Here is a 17,667-nt window from a genome sequence, read left to right as displayed (position 1 = left end):
CCCAAACTTACCCTTTTTCTGCAGTTTCTGAATGGCCTCCCTCCATTCAGACCTCTCATAGTCAGACGACAGCAGGAAGAGGTAGCTCTGTAAAAGGGAGGGCGATGCAGCAGGCTGTGCACAGGCAGGGCTGAGCCCGGCCCCCAGCCCGCCCTCCTCACCTTCCCGTTGCGGTTGTGGATGCGGAAGGGGATGGCGGGTGAGTTGAGGAGCAGCCAGAATTCGTTCTCAAACATCTTCTTCTTGAGGCGCTCGATGGCTCTGCTCTGCCCCTTGTTGGCTTTCTGCAGGCAGGGAGCAGACAAGAGCTTTCACAGGCACTCCCACCCCCCCGCCATGTCCCATCCCTGACCCAGAGGAAGGCACCCACCCCAGCAGAAGGTCCCACACCTTCCTGACCACCCACAGTCTTCTCTCACCTCCTTCTGCACCTCACTCTTGATGGCCGAGATCTTCATCTTCATGTCTTCTAGCTCATGGTCAGGGATGACGTGGACCTGTGGGCAGTGCTCCGACTCCTCCGGCGAGGGGAACACCAGGTCGGCCAGGGGCACGTACCACTTGCAGTCGTACTGCTGGTGCTTCCTGCAGCCAGGGCGCGGGCACTGAGTGATGCCTGATCCCCCATCCTGGCACAACCCCCAGCCTACTGAAGGACTGGGGGGTTGTGACACATTCCCCCCATGCCCAGTGCCCTCCTTACCCCACCGCTGTCTTCTTCAGCTTGGCACAGAGCAGCACATCGGTGAAGAGGAAGACATGCCGCAGCTTCCGTGAGCCCTCCGACAGCTCCACCAAGAAGCCATCCTTGACAAGCTGCCGGGTCTGCGGGGCAGCAGGGCTGGCATGAGAGCAGGCAGGGAGCAAAAGCCAACAAACCGCAGGGGACAGATGCTCTTGTCCCTCTCAACGGCTCAGCCACCAGGAGCATGGGAAGGTCCATGTCCTCTGGGTGCTATTTTGAGTCCTGTATGCTCAGTAGGGTGCCAGCAAGCAGCAAGGACCAGGCAGAGCCCTAACCTTCCACCTAGGACTAAGTCTAGAGAAAACCCTCCATCTCCTGGCCAAGCACCATGAAGCTCCTCAGGGTGGAGACACCAGCTAGGGGCTGGCAGAGGGCTCAGCCCTCACCCTGTGCCCAGGCACTGCCCACCCCGCTGGCTCACCTCCCCCTTGGGGGTGGTGACTGCTGTCCTCCGGGGATCGATGTCCTCATTGATGCTGGAGAGGAAGTTCTGCGAGATGCGGAGGGCGTCCTGGAGCAGTGGGTAGTCAGGGTGGTCAGCCGGGGTGTGCTTGAGGAGGTCCTGGAAGGGGACAGGAGCAGTTGAGCAGCCCAAGGGCACTGCCCTGCTTGCAGCATCCACCCCAGAGACCCCCCCAGCAGCACTCCCCATGGCTGTGGGTCCCCAGGAGCAACTGGGGCAGAGCCCCCCTGCCCCAGGACTGGCATCACACTCACGTGCAGGACGAGGGTGCTCCGCGTCACCCGGTCGATGGGTTTGTACAGGAGTGCTGCAGGGAGAGAGGGGGCATCAGCAGTCACCCACTGCCGGGGCTCTGGGCCCTCTCCCGCCCACAAGAACCAGCACTGCATCCCATGGGGACAAGGAGGGGAGACCAGATGCCCAGCAGCATGGGCAGCCACAGGGTCCCTGCTGGGGTCACAAGCCCAGCCTACTGCACTTGCCATGTGGCACTTCCCACATGGCCATCCACTCCAGGCATGGCCCCATGCCAGCAAGATCTGTCCCTGCCCCAAGACAGGACACAATGGGGACACCAACCCAGCCACCATGTCCTCCTCCTCTCTGCTGCCACAGGCGGCAAAGCTGGAGGGGCTATCACAGAAACCGCTCTGCCCCGACTGCCACCGGACTGGCTGCGGGACGTCCCCACTGCCACTGTGCTAGCTCGTTCCCCTCCGGGGTGAAGGACCTCCCCGGCTGTGGTGCAGGCACCGGCACTGACAGCTTGCCGTGTGGTGGCTGTGGAGCGGAAGAGCCGTTCGTCACCCCCGGCAGCTTTTTCAGTTTCTCTTTTGGCTCAGCGGCGGGTCCCATCCCTGCCCTCACCGGGCTCTGCCACCTCATGGAACACCCCATATTCCCCCTGCCCCAGCCAGTCAGGGGTGCAAGGGGAACCCAGGCTCCTCCAGCAGCAGCAAAACTCCCACCTACAGAGAATGTAGGGACGAGGGCATCATCCCAATGCTGCTGCCCCGTGTTCCCTCCCTGCAGCCCCCCATGACTGCATATGAGGCTCCGTCCAGGGCCGGGGGACAGAGCTGCCCTACAACAGGGTACAAACACCCCCTTTCTCCTGCTGGACACCATCCCAGCAGGAAACCAGCCCCCGGGGCTCTTCAGAGGCACATTTCACCCCAAGCAGCTGGACCCTCTTCCCTGGCTCTTTGGGCAGGTGAAGGCACAGAGCTCACAGTGCTGCTCCCCATGCCCAGATGCTTGCACGTCTCCCCGGGCTGCTCACAGCCAGGCTGATGCCTCTGGGTTTTCCCTTCGCTTTGAAGCACTTCCCCAAACTGCCAGGGCCAAGGGGGCTGAGCTTTGGGCTGCGGGAGAGGGGAAGGAAAGGTGCTGCCTTCATCCCCCCCCCCCCCCCAACATGTTATGAGCTCCAATCCCCAGACAGTGCTGCCTTGTGGCATCCAGTCCTGAGAGAGGGATCCCCATCCCAGCGAGCATCCTCATCCCCATCCTCACCTCTCTGCTCGGGAGGTGAGGATATGGGGCTGGATCCTGAACCGGAGACTGTATCCCCCCAAAATCAAAGCCCTGCTCCCCGTGGGAGCCAGCAAGAGCCCTGCTCTGGGAGAGAGGGGGCAGGCAAACTGTCCCCCCCTTTCCCCTACCCCAGACCCACACAGAGGATGGACTCTCATCACTACAGACACATGCAAAGCACCAGGGAGCCACAGGAGGGGCTGTCCTGGCACAAGGAAGGAGCGCTGGGCTCCTCGCTGGCACAGTCCCACCAGCCCGGGACCCACACGCAGGCAGCATGGGGCCAGGCACCAGCCGGCAGGGATGCTCATCGCCTCTCCTCCCCAGCCACGGACAGAAGGGCATTCCAGCCCCAAGATGCTCACAGCCTCCAGCAAGCAAACGGGGACCCCTCCCTATGGCCATCCCCACAGCACAACCCAGGTAGAGGGGGTCTCCTTGCCTGCCCCAGCCCCTCGCTGTCCCACCACCGGAACGAGCCCCTGCCCAGTGGGGAACGCGAGCGCGTGGCTGCATGTGCCGGAGCCAAGATGATTCAATAGAGCCTGGAACAAAGACGCTCCCAACTTCAGCCTGCAGAGCACGACGCAGCCTCCACCCCCTGGCAAGGACAGCCAGCCCCGGGCCAGCGTCCCCTCAGCATCGCTCCCCACCATCACCCGAATTCGGAGCCGCACCCCCTCCCCACCTCACCGTAGGTGCAGTTACAGCAGAGCCGGACGACGACGAGGATTTCCATGGCAGCCCCGTCTCCACGCAGCCATCTCTGCCGCCCCGCGGCAGCTCAGCCCGGCTGCGGCACGGCATCGGCCCCTCAGCACGGCTCTTGGCGCAGCCGGCGGGTGGGGAGGAGGGGGTGGGCAGGGGGTGGGGGGCTGCTGCACGCCCCCAGCATCCTAAAGAGCTGTCGTCGTGTCCCCCCCTCCTCCCCCGTTGGCTCCGCACACGGGAACACAAAGAGCTCCGCTTGCGGGAGCCGCTCAGTAATTCATCCGCGCCGGTCCCGCGCGCAGACAAAAGGCTGCGTCCCCCTCCCCACGCCCGCGCCTGCCGTACCCTCCATGGTGACGGACGTGTGGCTCTCCTTCGAGTCCTTGGGGCCCTTCACCTTCAGCTCCTAGGGAGGGAAAGGCCCATCAGAGCAGCCCGCGGTGGGGGGAAGGTCATTGCTCAAGGTCATGGGGTCCCCCCGACCCTTCCTGCACCCTGATATCTCCCCCCAGCCTCAGCCTGGCCATGCTGGAGGCCACACATGGGTGCTGGGGTGGAGATGGGCACTGTACGTGGTGCTGCCTGGTCGGGAGCAGCTCTGGCTGCACCCAGCAGCCGGGATGCGGTGGACCCACAGTGCACCCTGGAGCAGGACACCCAGCCCCACAGCAGCCTGGGGGGGCTGCTGGTCCCACTGAGCTGAATAGCCCTGCTACGGAGGGGCTGGAGGGAGCAGGGAGCCAGGCTGCGGCCATGGAGGTCCTTGTTTCTATAGGGGAGCCAGGTATGGAGATGCAGCCAGCGGGAGATGAGCCACAGGTCCCCAGCACCCACGGTCACTGGATGGGGCGAGTGGGCGCAGGCTGCCCCAGCATCCCAGAAACGATGGCAGCGAGGGCTGAGCCCGACCTGAGCTTGCACAAGGCATGGGGCAAACCTCCTCAACACTCAGGGACCACAACCCTCCAGGACAGCCTCTGATGGCCCTGCTCCTGGGACAGTCCCTGAGAGTCCCCAGGGCAGGGAGAGCATCTCTGTGGGACACACATGGTCAGCTTGGCCATGGGGATGGTGTTCTCTGTCCTACACTGGGGCAGCCCAGCCATGGCGGCCCCGTCCCCTCGGCACAGCCCTGGTCCAGCTTACCTCCGAGATCTTCTGGAACTGGTAGTTGCTCTGGCTGCACTTTTCCGCCGTCTCCAGTGCGATTTTGTAGTTATCCACAAAGGCCTTGTAGACCCCCAGTTGGCTGGCCTGCGGGGAGCAGGGGTTAGCCAGGCACCCAGCAGGATGCAGAATTCCCCCCACAGTGTGAGGGCTGGGCAGGCACTGAAGGGACACTGCCCAGAGCTGTCCTCTCGCGGCAGGACACTCAGCACTATGGTCTACATAGCCAGCTGGGGAGACACATGCTTGGCTCTGTAGGGACAGCCTTTGTCCAGGGCAGGATGGTGGGGCCACCACAAACGTTCAAAATCCAGCAGAGAGGTAACAAGTGCCTGAACAGTGGAGGCTGAAGCTACAGCCGCTTCCCAGCACCCTTTGACCTGTCCTCTCCTCCTCCCCTCCCCAGCTTGGCCACGGCACCCATGGGCACAGCCTCTGCTCCCATCATAAGTCTGAAGCAGTGGCACCACCCAGAGCGCGACCCTGGGGAGCCACCACTGCATCACCCTCAGGTAGTGAAGAGGCAGCAACCCTCTACCTGTCCCCAGAGGGTCACCCACATGCCTGGGCTCCTGCCAGCCCCATGGTAAAGCCACACCATACACTTCCAGCCAAAACCCTGCCATGATTGCACCCAGGACCTGCCAGCTGTGGGCCGGCAAGGGGCATGGAGGCTGCACTAACTCCCATCCTGGGATGGGAGGGCTTGTGCAGGCAGCTGCTGCTGCAGGGAGGGATGCAACAAGTCCCGTGGCCCCTGGTGAGCACGTTGACCCGTTATGACAGCATAAGTTGACCCACACCATGTGTCCGAGCCCCGCAGCATGGTGCTCCACCTCCCCAGCCCTCCTCCTCTTCCAAACAGAGAAAGCCCCAGGGAAAGCACATACCAGCTTCTGGAAGAGGTGGCCCATGGTGACGTTGCTGTCCCACTGCTGCACCTTCGGGCACAGGCTGTCGTAGAACTCCTTGTGGATCTCATAAATGTCCTGGATCTTGTAGAAAATTGTCTCGATCTGCTGGAGGGTGAGGACGGGCTGCGATGTTGTGGCTGTAGCCTTCAATGGCTTCATAGGCTGCCAAAGAAGGAGAAGGGAGAGTGCTTGAGACAAGGGCTGGAGGGGAATGCTGGGGACAAGGGGGATCTGAGCTGGCAGTGAGGGCTGCCTGGGACAAGTCGTGGTTAGCAGCTGGACCGAGGGACCGCTCCCAGCTTATGCACCCTTGCAGACTTCCCCCTCCATAGCAGTGGTGACCCCCATGTTGTGCAACAGCGTCTCCGCCACGAGGGCCAGCGAGTCCACAAGAGGAACTGGGGCTATAAATACCTCCCCGCCAGGCATGCTGGCAGCAGGGGGAGGCGAGACAGAGGCGGCCAGGCCAGAGCAAGGCTGGCTCCAGTGTGGCTTCTGCTGCTTTGCTCCCACACAGGTAGCATCCAGGGAGGCTGTCCAGGGGAGGCTGTCCAGGAAGCCATGACCCAATCCATCCATCCATCCACCCACCCACCCAACTGTCCATACATCCATCCAACCATCCACCCATCCACCCTTGCTGGGGGATGTCCCTATTGCTCACCAACAAGAGGGCCTCCAGCTGATTGATGTAGATCTCCTCGCTGGCCAGGAAACCAGAGAGCACCAGCTTCCGCATCTCCAGGCCTTTGCCAGCATCTCGCTCACCCTGTGCAACACAGCAAGGAGCCTGGCTGAGCCAGCAACCGGCATGGGAGGAGACCCCTCATCCCACCAGGTCATCCCCAGCATCCTTGTGTGGGTATGTGTCCCCACCAGTGTCAGGGAACCTCCACAGCAAGGGCCAGGCATGTGCCCGCTGGGCAACACAGCCAGGCTGGAGTCAGCTGGGAAGCCATGGGCTTTGCTTCCCTCCCTGCTCCTGGCTGGCCAGGAGCCCGGCACCGCTGGCAGCACTCCATGGTGGCGCGCGGCACAGCAGGACTCTCCCAGGGCAGAGTCCAGAGACGCCCGGTGAAATCATGCCCGGCGGTAGACGGTGCTGCCACGTGATCCAGCACCACCCTTTTCCCCAGCTGAGGTTTTCCCGGGAAAGTGCCACCCCATCACTCACTATCCGGTGGCACCAAGGCAGGTCCCAGGCTGTGAGGGGCCCTGCTGCCACTCCAGCCCTCGGTGGCTCTGCCCGTGCCTGTATCTGCCGCAGCATCAATGCTCCAGTGGCACAACCCTCACAGAAGGGAGACAGGCAATGCTTGGCCAGGCTGGGGGGCTCAGGGACCCCCAGTGAGGCTCTGCCAGCGCCCAGGCATGGGTGTCGCAGCCCCTGCACTGCCTCAAATGCCCGATGTGCCCTGGCCTCCACCACAGCCTGTTTGTCCTAAAAATCACACTCAGGAGCCAGGCTTTGCCACCCAGACGAGGACCAAGCATAGCCATGGGGACACCAGCTGCTCTGAGCAATGACCCATTTGGGATGGTTTGGGGATGTATTGGTCCTCTTTCGCCCCTGCCAGTCCTGGTCATTGTGCCTGGCAGCTGCAAGCACCCAGGGGTGCTCAGCCCCAGGGTGGACACAGCCGCAGATCAGCATCTCCCCATCCCACTCCAGCATCCAGGAGATGGCCCTGGGGGCTGCTGTGCCAACCAAGGTGCCCACCCCATGGCTCCGCATCAGGCTGCACTGTTAAGGCCAGGCCATGGTGACCAGTGCATATTGGGGGCCAGTTTTGTACACTGGGAGCTCGCGGGCTCGTTGCCACCGATTAGTCATGGGCTCTTCCTGCTTCCCCCAGCCTGGGCCCTGCGTGGGAGCCAGGGAGATAAGGGGCCTGTTGGCACCCAGAGCCCGCGGGGATGATGCCAGCTGGAACCCCACAACCCAGAGGTGCAGGGTCTGGTGGCCGCCCCTTGCAGGAGACCCCAGGAAGAGTGAAGCCGGAGCCCTCCTCCAGCCCCGTGCCAGCCCCATAGGGGAACCCAGGCAGGCAGGCAAGAGAAGGGTGCCAGGCTGCGCCTGCCAACACAGGGGTCCCCCCAGGCTGCCCCAAGCACTGGTGGTCATGCGGTGGGGCAGTGGCAGAGCGTGGTCCAGCCCCTTCCTGAGCATCCGGCATCGGCTCTGCTGAGCCACACGGCCCCCCCCTAGCAGCACGCGTGGCCCCCACTACCCCCCCAGGAGGAAAGCTGTGTGCTCACCCCACTCTGTGCAAGCACCCACCAAGCCCTTTCATCCGATGCCTGGCACAGCCATGCCCCATGCCGCCGGCCACAGGCAGTCCTGGGGGGCGCATCAGGGCTGTGGTGATGCTCCCACTGTCCCCCCATCTCTGCCCCCCACCAGCACCCACCGCATGGACCCAGGAGCTGCCCCAAGACCTGGGCATCACCAGCACCAGCAAGATGCCCCTTGTCCACCCCACCCGCCACCCAGTGCGGGAGCGGGGTACCCCCACCGCCCACCTTCTTGCCGGCCGAGAACGGAGACACGGGGCTGGTAGGGGTTCCCGGTTCAGAGTCATCTTCATCCTCCAGCACTTTATCCAGGTACCCTATGGCCTCCTCTTCCTCATCCATGGCTGGCCAGGCAGCAGGGGGCGGAGGGGACCCCGCAAGGCTCCAGGCGAGGGGCTCACACGGCCAAGCTGGCCCAGCCTGACTCAGCCCTGGACGTCGGCCACCACCGTGGGATGAAAGGAGCCATTATAGGATTCCCGGTGCTCCCGCCTGCCCTCCGCCCTGGCGTCCCGGCCGCAACGCCAAGCACTCCCGGGTCGGCTGCACAACCTCCTCCGAGCAGCGGCGGCGGCAACTCCGGGGCCACCAGCGTTGGGACAAGAGGGACAGCCTGGCTCTCCCCTGGCCTCGGCTCAGCCCCGGGGGGGGCCACCGGTGGTGGAGGGCCGCTGCCCGCCGCCCTGCGCCCCAGCCAGCCCTGCCGCTCCGCCCTGCACGCTCGCTACAGGAAATGCATCTCTTGGCGCTGGAGGTGGGGCTGCTCCGCCGCCGGAGTGTGGTCAAGGCTGGGGAACGCAGCAGCCGCCTTCCCCGAGCCCAGCTCTCCCAATGCTGGCAGAGCTCGGCGTGCCCAGTGAGACCCACAGGGAGGGGTCCCCTAACCCCTGCCAGCCCCCCCCCGTGCCTTCACCCAGCAGAGCAGCCAGCAAGGGGAGAGAACCCATCCTGCCTGCCATGGCCCCCTTGGCCCCCCATGTCCCGCAGGCAGGCGGAGAGCCGGACCACAGGGATTGCCTCCAAGTGACCTGGGAGGGCAGCAGCAGGATCAGGTCCTGTAAAAGGTCCTGGCTCCACACCCCCAGAAGGGTCCCGGAGCCCTCCCTGCCCCAGAGGGAACCCAGCAATTTTGTGGGGCAACGCAACTGAGACCCACGCCTTCCCGAAGCATCTGCCCCACATCCTATGGGGAACGGCACTGGCACCTCGCCGCTGCCCCAGAAAGACCACAACCCCAGGGCAGCCGGGGAGCGGGGACACGAGCAGTGGCATGACGCCTGCGAGGGACGTCGTGGGCCCTGGCGAATGGAGCAAGAATGGGCTGGAGGAGGGGACGCTAACGCAAGAGCTGTTTCAGCAGTTTCCCCCCACTCCTCGGCAGCAAAAGGGGAACCAGTGGCCGCGCGTGCTCTGCCCGCAGGAGCCGGCTCTTCTCTCCGCGCCTGCCCAAGCCTGGAACAAACTCCAGCTCTGAGAAGTGGGCAGGGACATAGCCATGGGGACTTTCCAAAGCCCATGCCCAGTCCTGTGTCCATGCCACAGCTCAGGCTTTGCCCAGCCTTTGTTAAGAGGGGTCTGTGCCAGGGCACAGGGACCCTGCACGCCGCCAGGTCCCCAGAGCAGGGAATGCTCTGTGCCCAGGTGAAAGCCACCCGCCATGCCAAACCCAGCAGCACCCAAGCAGGGGCTGGGCCACCACCTCACACCGCGACCACGGTGCTTGCATTTCCCAGGTGGGAGAGGGAGACACAGGCTGCATCTGCACCCAGAGGCCAGGGACCCCAGATGCGGTCACAGCTGCCCCAGGAGCTTGCAAGAAGAGATGCCCCACCAGAAAACTCTTCGAGACCTATGAAAAGCAGCGACACCAGTCCCCCCTCAGCAGAAGAGCGATGGGGTGAGCCTGGTACCCCCTGCCACCGGCCACAGCAGGACCCACACACAAGCCTGTGCCCATCGCAAGGCTGGACACGCAGGATTAAAAGTGCCAGGATTCAGACGGTGCCCCGCTAAGCCCTGTCACAAGCAGCTCTAGATAAAGAGATGGAGGCAGAGCCGGCGCTGAGCTCCAACACTTCCCAATCCTGTTAGTGCCAACCAAGCGGGCTTCACTGCCTGCATCCAGACCCAGCACGCTCCACCAGCCCCCAAGGGCACCGCTTTGCCAGCGTCCCCCAGGGTGTCCCCCAAAGCTCCTTCCCCAGGGCCACCCTCTACGGAGCCCACCGCCAAACCCCAGCACCGAGGTGTCAGGGCTGGGGCTCACAGGGCGGTGCTGGGGGAAAAGGGGCCCTGAGCCCGGGTGGCTTGCACCCTGCCCCGGGACAGGGTCCATCGCGCAGCAGGGTGGCAGAAGGCCGGCACCCCCCCCCCCCGCTCTGTCCCCAGGGACCGCCGGGGGGCCGCGCTGGGTGCCGGGAGGAGGATGCTGCGCAGCAGCGGGCCCTGGGGAGGAAGCCACACCTCTCGCCTCCTCTGCCTCAGCATCCGGGTTAAGGGCTTAACTCTTTCCATGACAAAAAAAAAACCCTTCACTTTTTCCAGCCCAGCCTCCTGCCGCGTCCAACTCCCGGCCCGCAGCGGGACCCCGGCAGCTCCCCCAGCCCGGGCAGCGGCGGGCGCCGGGGGGGCTCCCCCAGCCCGGGGCCAGGCGAGCGCTCCCCGCACCAGCCCCGAGCCCTGTGCCCAGGGGCCGGAGGCGCCCGGCGCCCTGCCAAGAGCCCACCGGGCCAGGGTACACACCGGGGACGGCAGCCCCGATGTCCCCGGGGACAGCGCCCCCACCGCCCCCGGGCTTTACGGAAACTTTTATTCTGGAAAAAAAAGCCAAACATTTTTGCCCTTTGGTTTCCCGCCGCGCAGGTCTCCAAGCATCCCTCCTGGGAATCATCCTGGATAGACCCCAGCGGCTTCTCGAGGATGGTCTCGGAAGAGCAGGGGGAGAGGAAGGGTTAAATCTACGTTCCCCAGAAGAGGAGGGGGGGACACACTCTTGGTGTCCCTCCCCAGCTGGCGGCTTGTCCCCAAGTGCCGCTAGATGGAGCCGGCAGCCCGGCGGAGCGGCTGCGCGATGTCCCCAAGGGCTCCCCGCAGCAGGGGACCCCGGGAACCCCACGCTTCCCAGCAAACCCGGCTGGGATCCAGCCCCCGGACCCCGCTCTCCGACCAGCCCGTGCCGTCCTGGCTCTGCTACTGCCACGGCACGACGGGGCAGGGACACAACGTGTCCCACAGATGTGGCACCCGCACCACCAGCAGCAGAACAGGATGCTGCTCCCCAGAGGACCACAGCCAGCAGGGTTTGGGATGCCAGAGGACAGTCCCCCAGGTCACAGAGCACCACCGACACTGCTGACACAACCGAGCCAGGCACCCGCAGCCCCGGCTTCAACCGCACCCGGTGCAGAGCTTCACGTCCCGAGCACCTACCCCTGTGCCGAGGCCATCGGTGGGTGTGGGTGAGACGCCGTCCCCGCTCTCCTGGCCGCGGGCGCTGAGCTGGGGAGACATGGTGGGCGACTCATCGATGTAGGGCATGGTTTCTGAGCCCTCCGGCAGCGCCTTGGGCTCCTCGTTGCCCTCGGCGTCGTACTCGTCCGCACCATAGTTGAAGTCTGCCAGGGGAAGAGAATGTGGTGGTGAGCATCCAGGTGGTGGCACAGCCGAGGGTCACTGCACAGAGCACCACAACCACCCCAGCCTGTGGCCACCTGCAGGCAACTGACCCCATGTCCGATACCCAGCGCCATGCCCGGACACAAGTGCCCACACCCACAGCCCACCCCAGCCTCGCTGACCTTGGCTACCTGCTTTCTGCCTGCCCGAGCAGGCAGTGCATGACACAGAGCATCCTCGGCCCCACAGGGGCTGAGTGTGTCCGCTCGACACACTTCCCTATATTTGCATAATTAACGGCACCGAGAGGCCGCAGGCCTCTTCTGCGCAGGGACAGCTGCTCTGCCAGACGCCCCAGCCCCAGGCGAGCGGCTCTGCCCTGCCGCCATCCCCGTGCCACCCCTGGGGAGAGATGGAGCTGGGCTGGCAGCCACGGCCACCGTCCTCCCTGCTTCCCCACACCCGTCCTCCTCAGAGCGTGGGAATGGGTGCCAAGACGCCCGGGTCTGCAGTACGGAGGACAGTGCCACCCCCTCTTGAAGAAGGGGGATGGCAGCAGCTCAGTGGTGGGTGGGCAGCTCGGACCACGCTGGGGGGGCAGAAGGGGTCTGCTTTCCCCAGAGCAGGATGAGGCCACGCCAGACCAGCACCCATTTTTGGATGCCCCACAACCCCCCCCCATATCACCCATGGCTCAGGGGAAGCCGTTTTGGGGAGCCGGAGCCCCAGGTGAGAGCAGGGGGGCTCCAGGGTCTGTGACGGTCCCCGGGGCGCAGCGGGGGACCGGGGTACATCCTAACCTGTTACCATGGAAACGGCAGCGGCTCGGTGGCGGCGGGAAGAGGCGGCTGCAGCAGCCCCGAGATGCTGACAAAGGGGAGGGGGAAGGGAGCCCGGCTGCGGCAGGGGCAGCCGCGGGGTGCAGACAGCACCCCCACCTGGGCCCTGCGGCCAAGACCCTCTCGGCAGCTCCTAAAAAGGTGGTGGGCAAGGCTTGCCCAACCCGACCGCACGCCAGCCCCTTGCTTCCCTCCCCACCCAGCAGCCCCATGGCTGTCCCCACAGGGCACAGACAGCGGGGATACCCCAGCCAAGACCCTGGCCAATACTCTGGCCAAAATACGGTGCGGGGGGGCTGGAGCAGCCATCCCAGACCAGACCTCACACTGCTGCCACTTCATGCCCCCACGGTCCTGCCACCCTGGCCGAGGACTCCCCTGACTCTCACCAGCACTGCTTGGCACATTAATATTGTATTCAGCTTCGTATTGAAAGTTAATAAATCTTTAAATCAAACAGCGCTGCGAAGCCTGCTCAGGCTGAGAGCCCTGCTGGTGCCAGTGGGGAGGGATGGGGGGGTCCCATCCTGCATCTAGGGGTGCGATAGAAGTCCCTGACATGGACCAGATGCATCCCAGCTCCACCAGGACACCACAGCCCCTCTCAGGCCTTGCTTCTTTAGCAATTAGCAGCTAATAACCATCCCTCAGAAGCCACCCTCACATGGCCACCACAGCCCCCATTTAACCCAAGAGCTGACTGGCAATGAATGAGCTAGATGGGCAGAGATGAGGGACCCCATAGGTCCCCCTGGTCCTCAGCTTCCAGGGAAAGGGAATCCCCAGCTCTAACCTGTCCTGCCTCCTCGTGGTGGGATGTTCCTCGTCTCTCCTACCTCTGATGGGTCCCAGCTGGGATGACTCTAGCACCAGCCAGGACCAAGACAGCATAAGGTACCCCCACGATGGCCACCTCCCCAAGACACCCACTCCACGCAGCTCCCCTGAGCCCACCCAACCAGGCACTGTCCCTGGACTGGGAATGCCCCAGAGAAACCCAAACCTCTGGCCGAAGCACCCTTCTCCATCAGGCGGGGTCTGAAAGGGGAGTCAAGGCAGAAGAGAGGGGACAAAGCTGACGGTCCCCACCAAGCACACCAACTTAGAGGCTGTCAGGCTCCACTGCCTCCTTCCACCAAAAGGCTAAGGTCTGCGGCTCTGGGCCTAACCACGGGGCAGACAACAGGGACACCCAGAGTGGCACCAGCACTGCGGGAGACCTGGCAACCCAGGCTGGGGCGGCTTGGCAGCAAGGTAACGAGGAACACAGCTTTAATGAGGCGGCTGGGGACCCTGGGAGGTGACACCTGCAGCAGTGCAGAGAAGAAGGCAGCATTGATGGCACACGGGGGGAAGGGACTGGCCTGCGGGGAGGCAGGAATGACCCGGCTCTCATGTAGCCATTGGTCCCAGCTGGAGCAGATCTATGTCCCAGACCCAAGCTGGGGACAAGACCTGCAGGCAGTGCCCCAACCAGGGAGAGGGACCCTGCGCTGCCCACAGGAGGGAGGACGGAGCCTTGTCCCCACATCTCCAGCTGTGCCTCCAGCTGTGCCACCCACGGCCATGCAGTATTTATGGGGCATTCGCCTGGGGAGGCCAGGCAGAGGGATGTCCCCAGCACCCGCTGTAGGGAGGCAACCAAGCACCACCAAGCAGCCAGGATGGGTGAGGGGAACATTTGAGGGGGCACGGAAGGGCTGGCCCCTGCATCTCCGTGCCTGATGGGTGCTCCTGCCACCCAGCCAGCCCAAACCGAGCGCCTCCCTCCTTCCCCCGCAGCTGCATTGCCCCTGCAGCCTGTTCCTGTGCCCGTGCCAAAACCCAGTGCTATTTTTGCTCCCGTTTTTTAGCAGCAGTGGAAATCCTCCTGCTCCACCCTAGGCGTGGGGACTGAGGGGAGAGGGGCAGCCTCAGCCCAAGGGAGCCATTCTGTGGGGAGAGGACACCCCGACCTAAAACAGCCTTGTAAACCCCTGGCCCTGAGCTGGATTCGGCCCCAAAATGCACTCAAGGGCTGGTGCCCATTGGATGCTCACACCCATCAGGGCAGGGGTCCTGTGGGCTGGCACATGGATGCAGGAGGGTGACAGGGCCAGGAACACATCCCCATGGATTATTTTCTCCAGGAAAATAATGTTTCCATTCTGCCAGGTCTTCCCAGGTCTGACCCAGGCTAATCCCAGCATGATGGTCCCCAAGAGAGAGTACAGCCAAGGGCAGCAGCCTCCTCCTTCCCAGCCCAGGCAGAGGCAGCACAGTCACAGCAGCTCAGGGTGGCATTTTCTTCATTTTCCAACCAGGCACATGCTGTTCCCTGGCACCCCAGTGGTTTGCCGGCACACCCCAATCCTTGCCCTTCCTATCCCACCACTGGGAGAAACCCAACATCTGCACGGAGCCCGCGAGCTTTTGGGAAAATGCCACAGTTTCCCTGTGCCTGGGTGAAAATTCACCATGACAACACGGATGCGTGAGCTGGCCTCGGACCTGCCTCCGCGGGCCTCCTCCAGAGGCTGGCTCAACACAAACAGCATCTCCTCCGCACCGTCACCGCCTTCCCCGGGGTGACGAAGGCCAGACCCTACCCCACATTCCCCAAACATGGACACGCATAGCAGCCTCCCCCATGCCTCTCCCCTCCACGGCGAGGGCAGCCAGAGCAGGATTTGGGATAGCAGAGCCATCGCTTTGCAGAGATGCTGTGGCTGTGAAGGAGGGCATGGAGGCCGGGCTGGACGCAGCCTCCAGGCTCCAGCCCAGCAACCGGCAGAAGCCACACAGTTCCCCTGGACTCTGGGACTGCTGGCCTCTGGATGCAGCCTCTGGCCACGGGTGTCACAGGCTCCTGGCTGAAAAACTTGAGGGAGGGGCTCAGCCCTATGCAATGTGCCCCCCAGCAGCCCCTGCTCCTCCAGGGCACAGCAGATGCCAGATCCGTGCCGGAGGCACCATGCCCCCTTCTCTGGAGCATCCCACTTCCCCACGCACCCATGCCAAACCTCACTGCCCCACAAATGCCAGGCTCTGAGCTCAACACTGCACCTCAAAACCTACCCCCAGGGTGCCCACACGGCTCAACACTCCCCCAGAATGAACAACAGGGACCCCGTGACTGAGTCCCCCCCAACCCCTAGCTGTATCCCTGGCTCCCTTGGCCACCACTGAGACAGATGCCATGGGACCAGGACCAGCACAGCTCCAGGGCTCCTTCCTCCCCTCTGCCCATCCATGGGACCAGGGGGAATTAGCACCCCCAGGCTGTTGCAGAAATGGAGGCACCCCCAGCCCCTGGGTACCAACACCGCGTTGCCACAGCATCCTCAGCGCAGCGCTTTGGAGCTTGCTGAGAAAATCACAGCTGGGGGAGAGGAGCCTTCCCACGGCCACAGAGGGACAGGGATGGGACCTGAAGGCAGAAAGCACCCACGTCCCCAAGGACTCCCGTTGGCAGTGCCAGCTGTCTGGCTGCTCCAGCCCCAGTAAGCCCCACCACGCCAGGGCCACTGTCACCCATCCTGCTCACGCAGCCCCCTGGAGTGGGCAGCAGGTCCCCGCAGCCTGGGGGACACTGGACCGACTCTGGCCAGTGCTGCCCTGCCAGAGGGGCATACAGGATGCTCAGGGAGGGCAGCACAACCCGCTGCCAGCATCGCCTGCCCCTGCCCGGACTCGGCTCAGCCAGCGAGACCCCCGGCATAGGATGGCCAGCACAGCATCCCTCCCCAGCACAGCATCCCACCCCGGCACAGCATCCCTCCCCGGCTCGACGCAGCGTTACACAACAGGTAGGGGGGGGGGGGGGAGGACCCGCCACCCCAGCACCCCCCTCGCCGCCCCCCCAGCCCAGGGCACGTACTGCTGTAGAGGGTGTCGATCCAGGAGAGCCGCGGCAGGCCGCGGTGGCTGAGCGGCTCCATGCTCGGGAGGGCTGTGCCGGCTCTCAGCCCCGCCAGCCGGCTCTCATCTCACAACAAAGGCGGCGGGCGAGGGCGGGAGGCGGGGGGCCGCGGGCCCGGGGCGGGGGGGATGTGTGTGCTGGAGGGGAGAACCGGGCACGGCCGGCTGCCCGGGTGCACGGCGGCTCTTCTGCCAGGGGTGCCCAGGGAAGGAGGTGCCGCCTGGCAATGGCAGCGCGTCCCGCCTCCCGCCCCTGCCTTGCCGGGGGGAGCAGGGCTCAGCGTCCCCCCCCGCACGCAGCCACGCTGACCCTCCGCAGGGGTCTGGGGACCGGGGAGGAGGAAGAGATGACGGTGGTGGCACAGGAGCATGTGGCTGCCCCCCAGGCGACCCCAAGGAGAGTGGGGGGAAAAGGGAAGCCCGGCTCCATCACCTTTTCTGCCATGGTCTTATCTCCTTTCTATGAGCAAGGGATGCTGTGCCCCCCTGCCCCCAGCAAAACCTTCCCAGTCCCTCAAACCCCTACGGCTGAAGGACAGAGGCTCCTCCTCGCCCTGCTCCCGGCTGTGGGAGGAATCGGAACCCCCAGGATCTGCTCTGCCCCATACCACTGGGGTTGGCAGAGTGGGGTGCAGGCAGGCAGGGGTTAAACCACCCTCCCCAGCTGCATGTAGCCAAAGGAAATATAAAGTGCCAGAGTCATCAACCCCAATATGTCAGGGCGCCAGCCAAGCGTTCAAGTGCAGAGGCTGCCCTCGTTCAGCCTGTGCCGGCACCGCTGCCCGGGTCCTTGCAGTGTGGGCAGCATCCCTCATCGGTGCCCTCGGCCGCATCCTGCCCGCAGGCTCAGCCATGCGGGGAAGGGCCTGGACCAGGTGCCGGGGCCAGATGGGAACCAGGCAGGAGGGATGACACTCTGCCGGGCACAAGGGGAAGGTAGAGCCACCGGAGCACGAAGTGCCAGGACGCGGGTGGCATCGGCAACCACCCTGGCTGGGAAACTTGAGGGGACCCTGCCAAGGCGCTGTCACCACCTGAACCCTGCTCCCAGGGATGTCCATTCCAGGCTCGGATGCAGCCGATACGTTTTGGGGGACTGCAGCAGTGCCAAGGCTGTGATTCAGCATGGCTGGTATACACGGAGTTACCGGCACTTGGCATCCAGGGTGAGGAGCCACTGGCACAGCCCTGCCTCCCTGGGGGGCCATATCCAGCCCTGCCTCCCCGGGGGCAAGGGCCCACGCCCACAGCCCAGCGCCCCCCAAGGGCTCTGAGTCACCAGGCGCTGAGTCAGTGGCACAGGGTGCAGCCCCACAACTGCCATTTCCCTGCCCTGCTCCCGGGTATTTCAGGGAAACAAGCACATTCTCCCCAAGTCACCCTTCGGGATGCTGCTGGGGCCCCCACAACCCCTGCACTGCCTCATGCTGGTGCTCCCCTTGTCCCCAAGCCATTAGTGTGGCCAGTGCCAGCCCTGCACAA

General features: G+C 64.3%; 1 protein-coding gene across 4 annotated transcripts in view; it reads right to left on the bottom strand.

The window, feature by feature from the left end:
- The window catches only part of ABR (ABR activator of RhoGEF and GTPase), a 29,638-nt gene extending 13,433 nt beyond the window's left edge, over window positions 1-16,205 (bottom strand). Inside the window, exons 1-12 of one of the 4 annotated variants that reach the window (XM_074160912.1) lie at window positions 16,145-16,205; window positions 11,257-11,445; window positions 6,201-6,295; window positions 5,513-5,698; window positions 4,602-4,709; window positions 3,801-3,861; window positions 1,463-1,515; window positions 1,167-1,307; window positions 704-825; window positions 420-585; window positions 162-284; window positions 12-87 (exon numbers count right to left, since the gene is read on the bottom strand). In XM_074160912.1, coding sequence (XP_074017013.1) covers window positions 12-87; window positions 162-284; window positions 420-585; window positions 704-825; window positions 1,167-1,307; window positions 1,463-1,515; window positions 3,801-3,861; window positions 4,602-4,709; window positions 5,513-5,698; window positions 6,201-6,295; window positions 11,257-11,445; window positions 16,145-16,205 — 1,381 coding nt within the window. Of the gene's footprint in view, window positions 1-11; window positions 88-161; window positions 285-419; window positions 586-703; window positions 826-1,166; window positions 1,308-1,462; window positions 1,516-3,437; window positions 3,484-3,800; window positions 3,862-4,601; window positions 4,710-5,512; window positions 5,699-6,200; window positions 6,306-8,055; window positions 8,551-11,256; window positions 11,446-16,144 lie in introns of those variants that run through there. The other 3 variants (XM_074160913.1, XM_074160914.1, XM_074160915.1) reach the window with 3 other exon arrangements.
- Window positions 16,206-17,667: the final 1,462 nt, after the last annotated feature.

The sequence above is a fragment of the Numenius arquata genome, chromosome 18 (genome assembly GCF_964106895.1).
Source record: "Numenius arquata chromosome 18, bNumArq3.hap1.1, whole genome shotgun sequence".
NCBI classification, from domain to species: domain Eukaryota; kingdom Metazoa; phylum Chordata; class Aves; order Charadriiformes; family Scolopacidae; genus Numenius; species Numenius arquata.
This window is presented reverse-complemented; position numbering and strand designations above follow the sequence as displayed.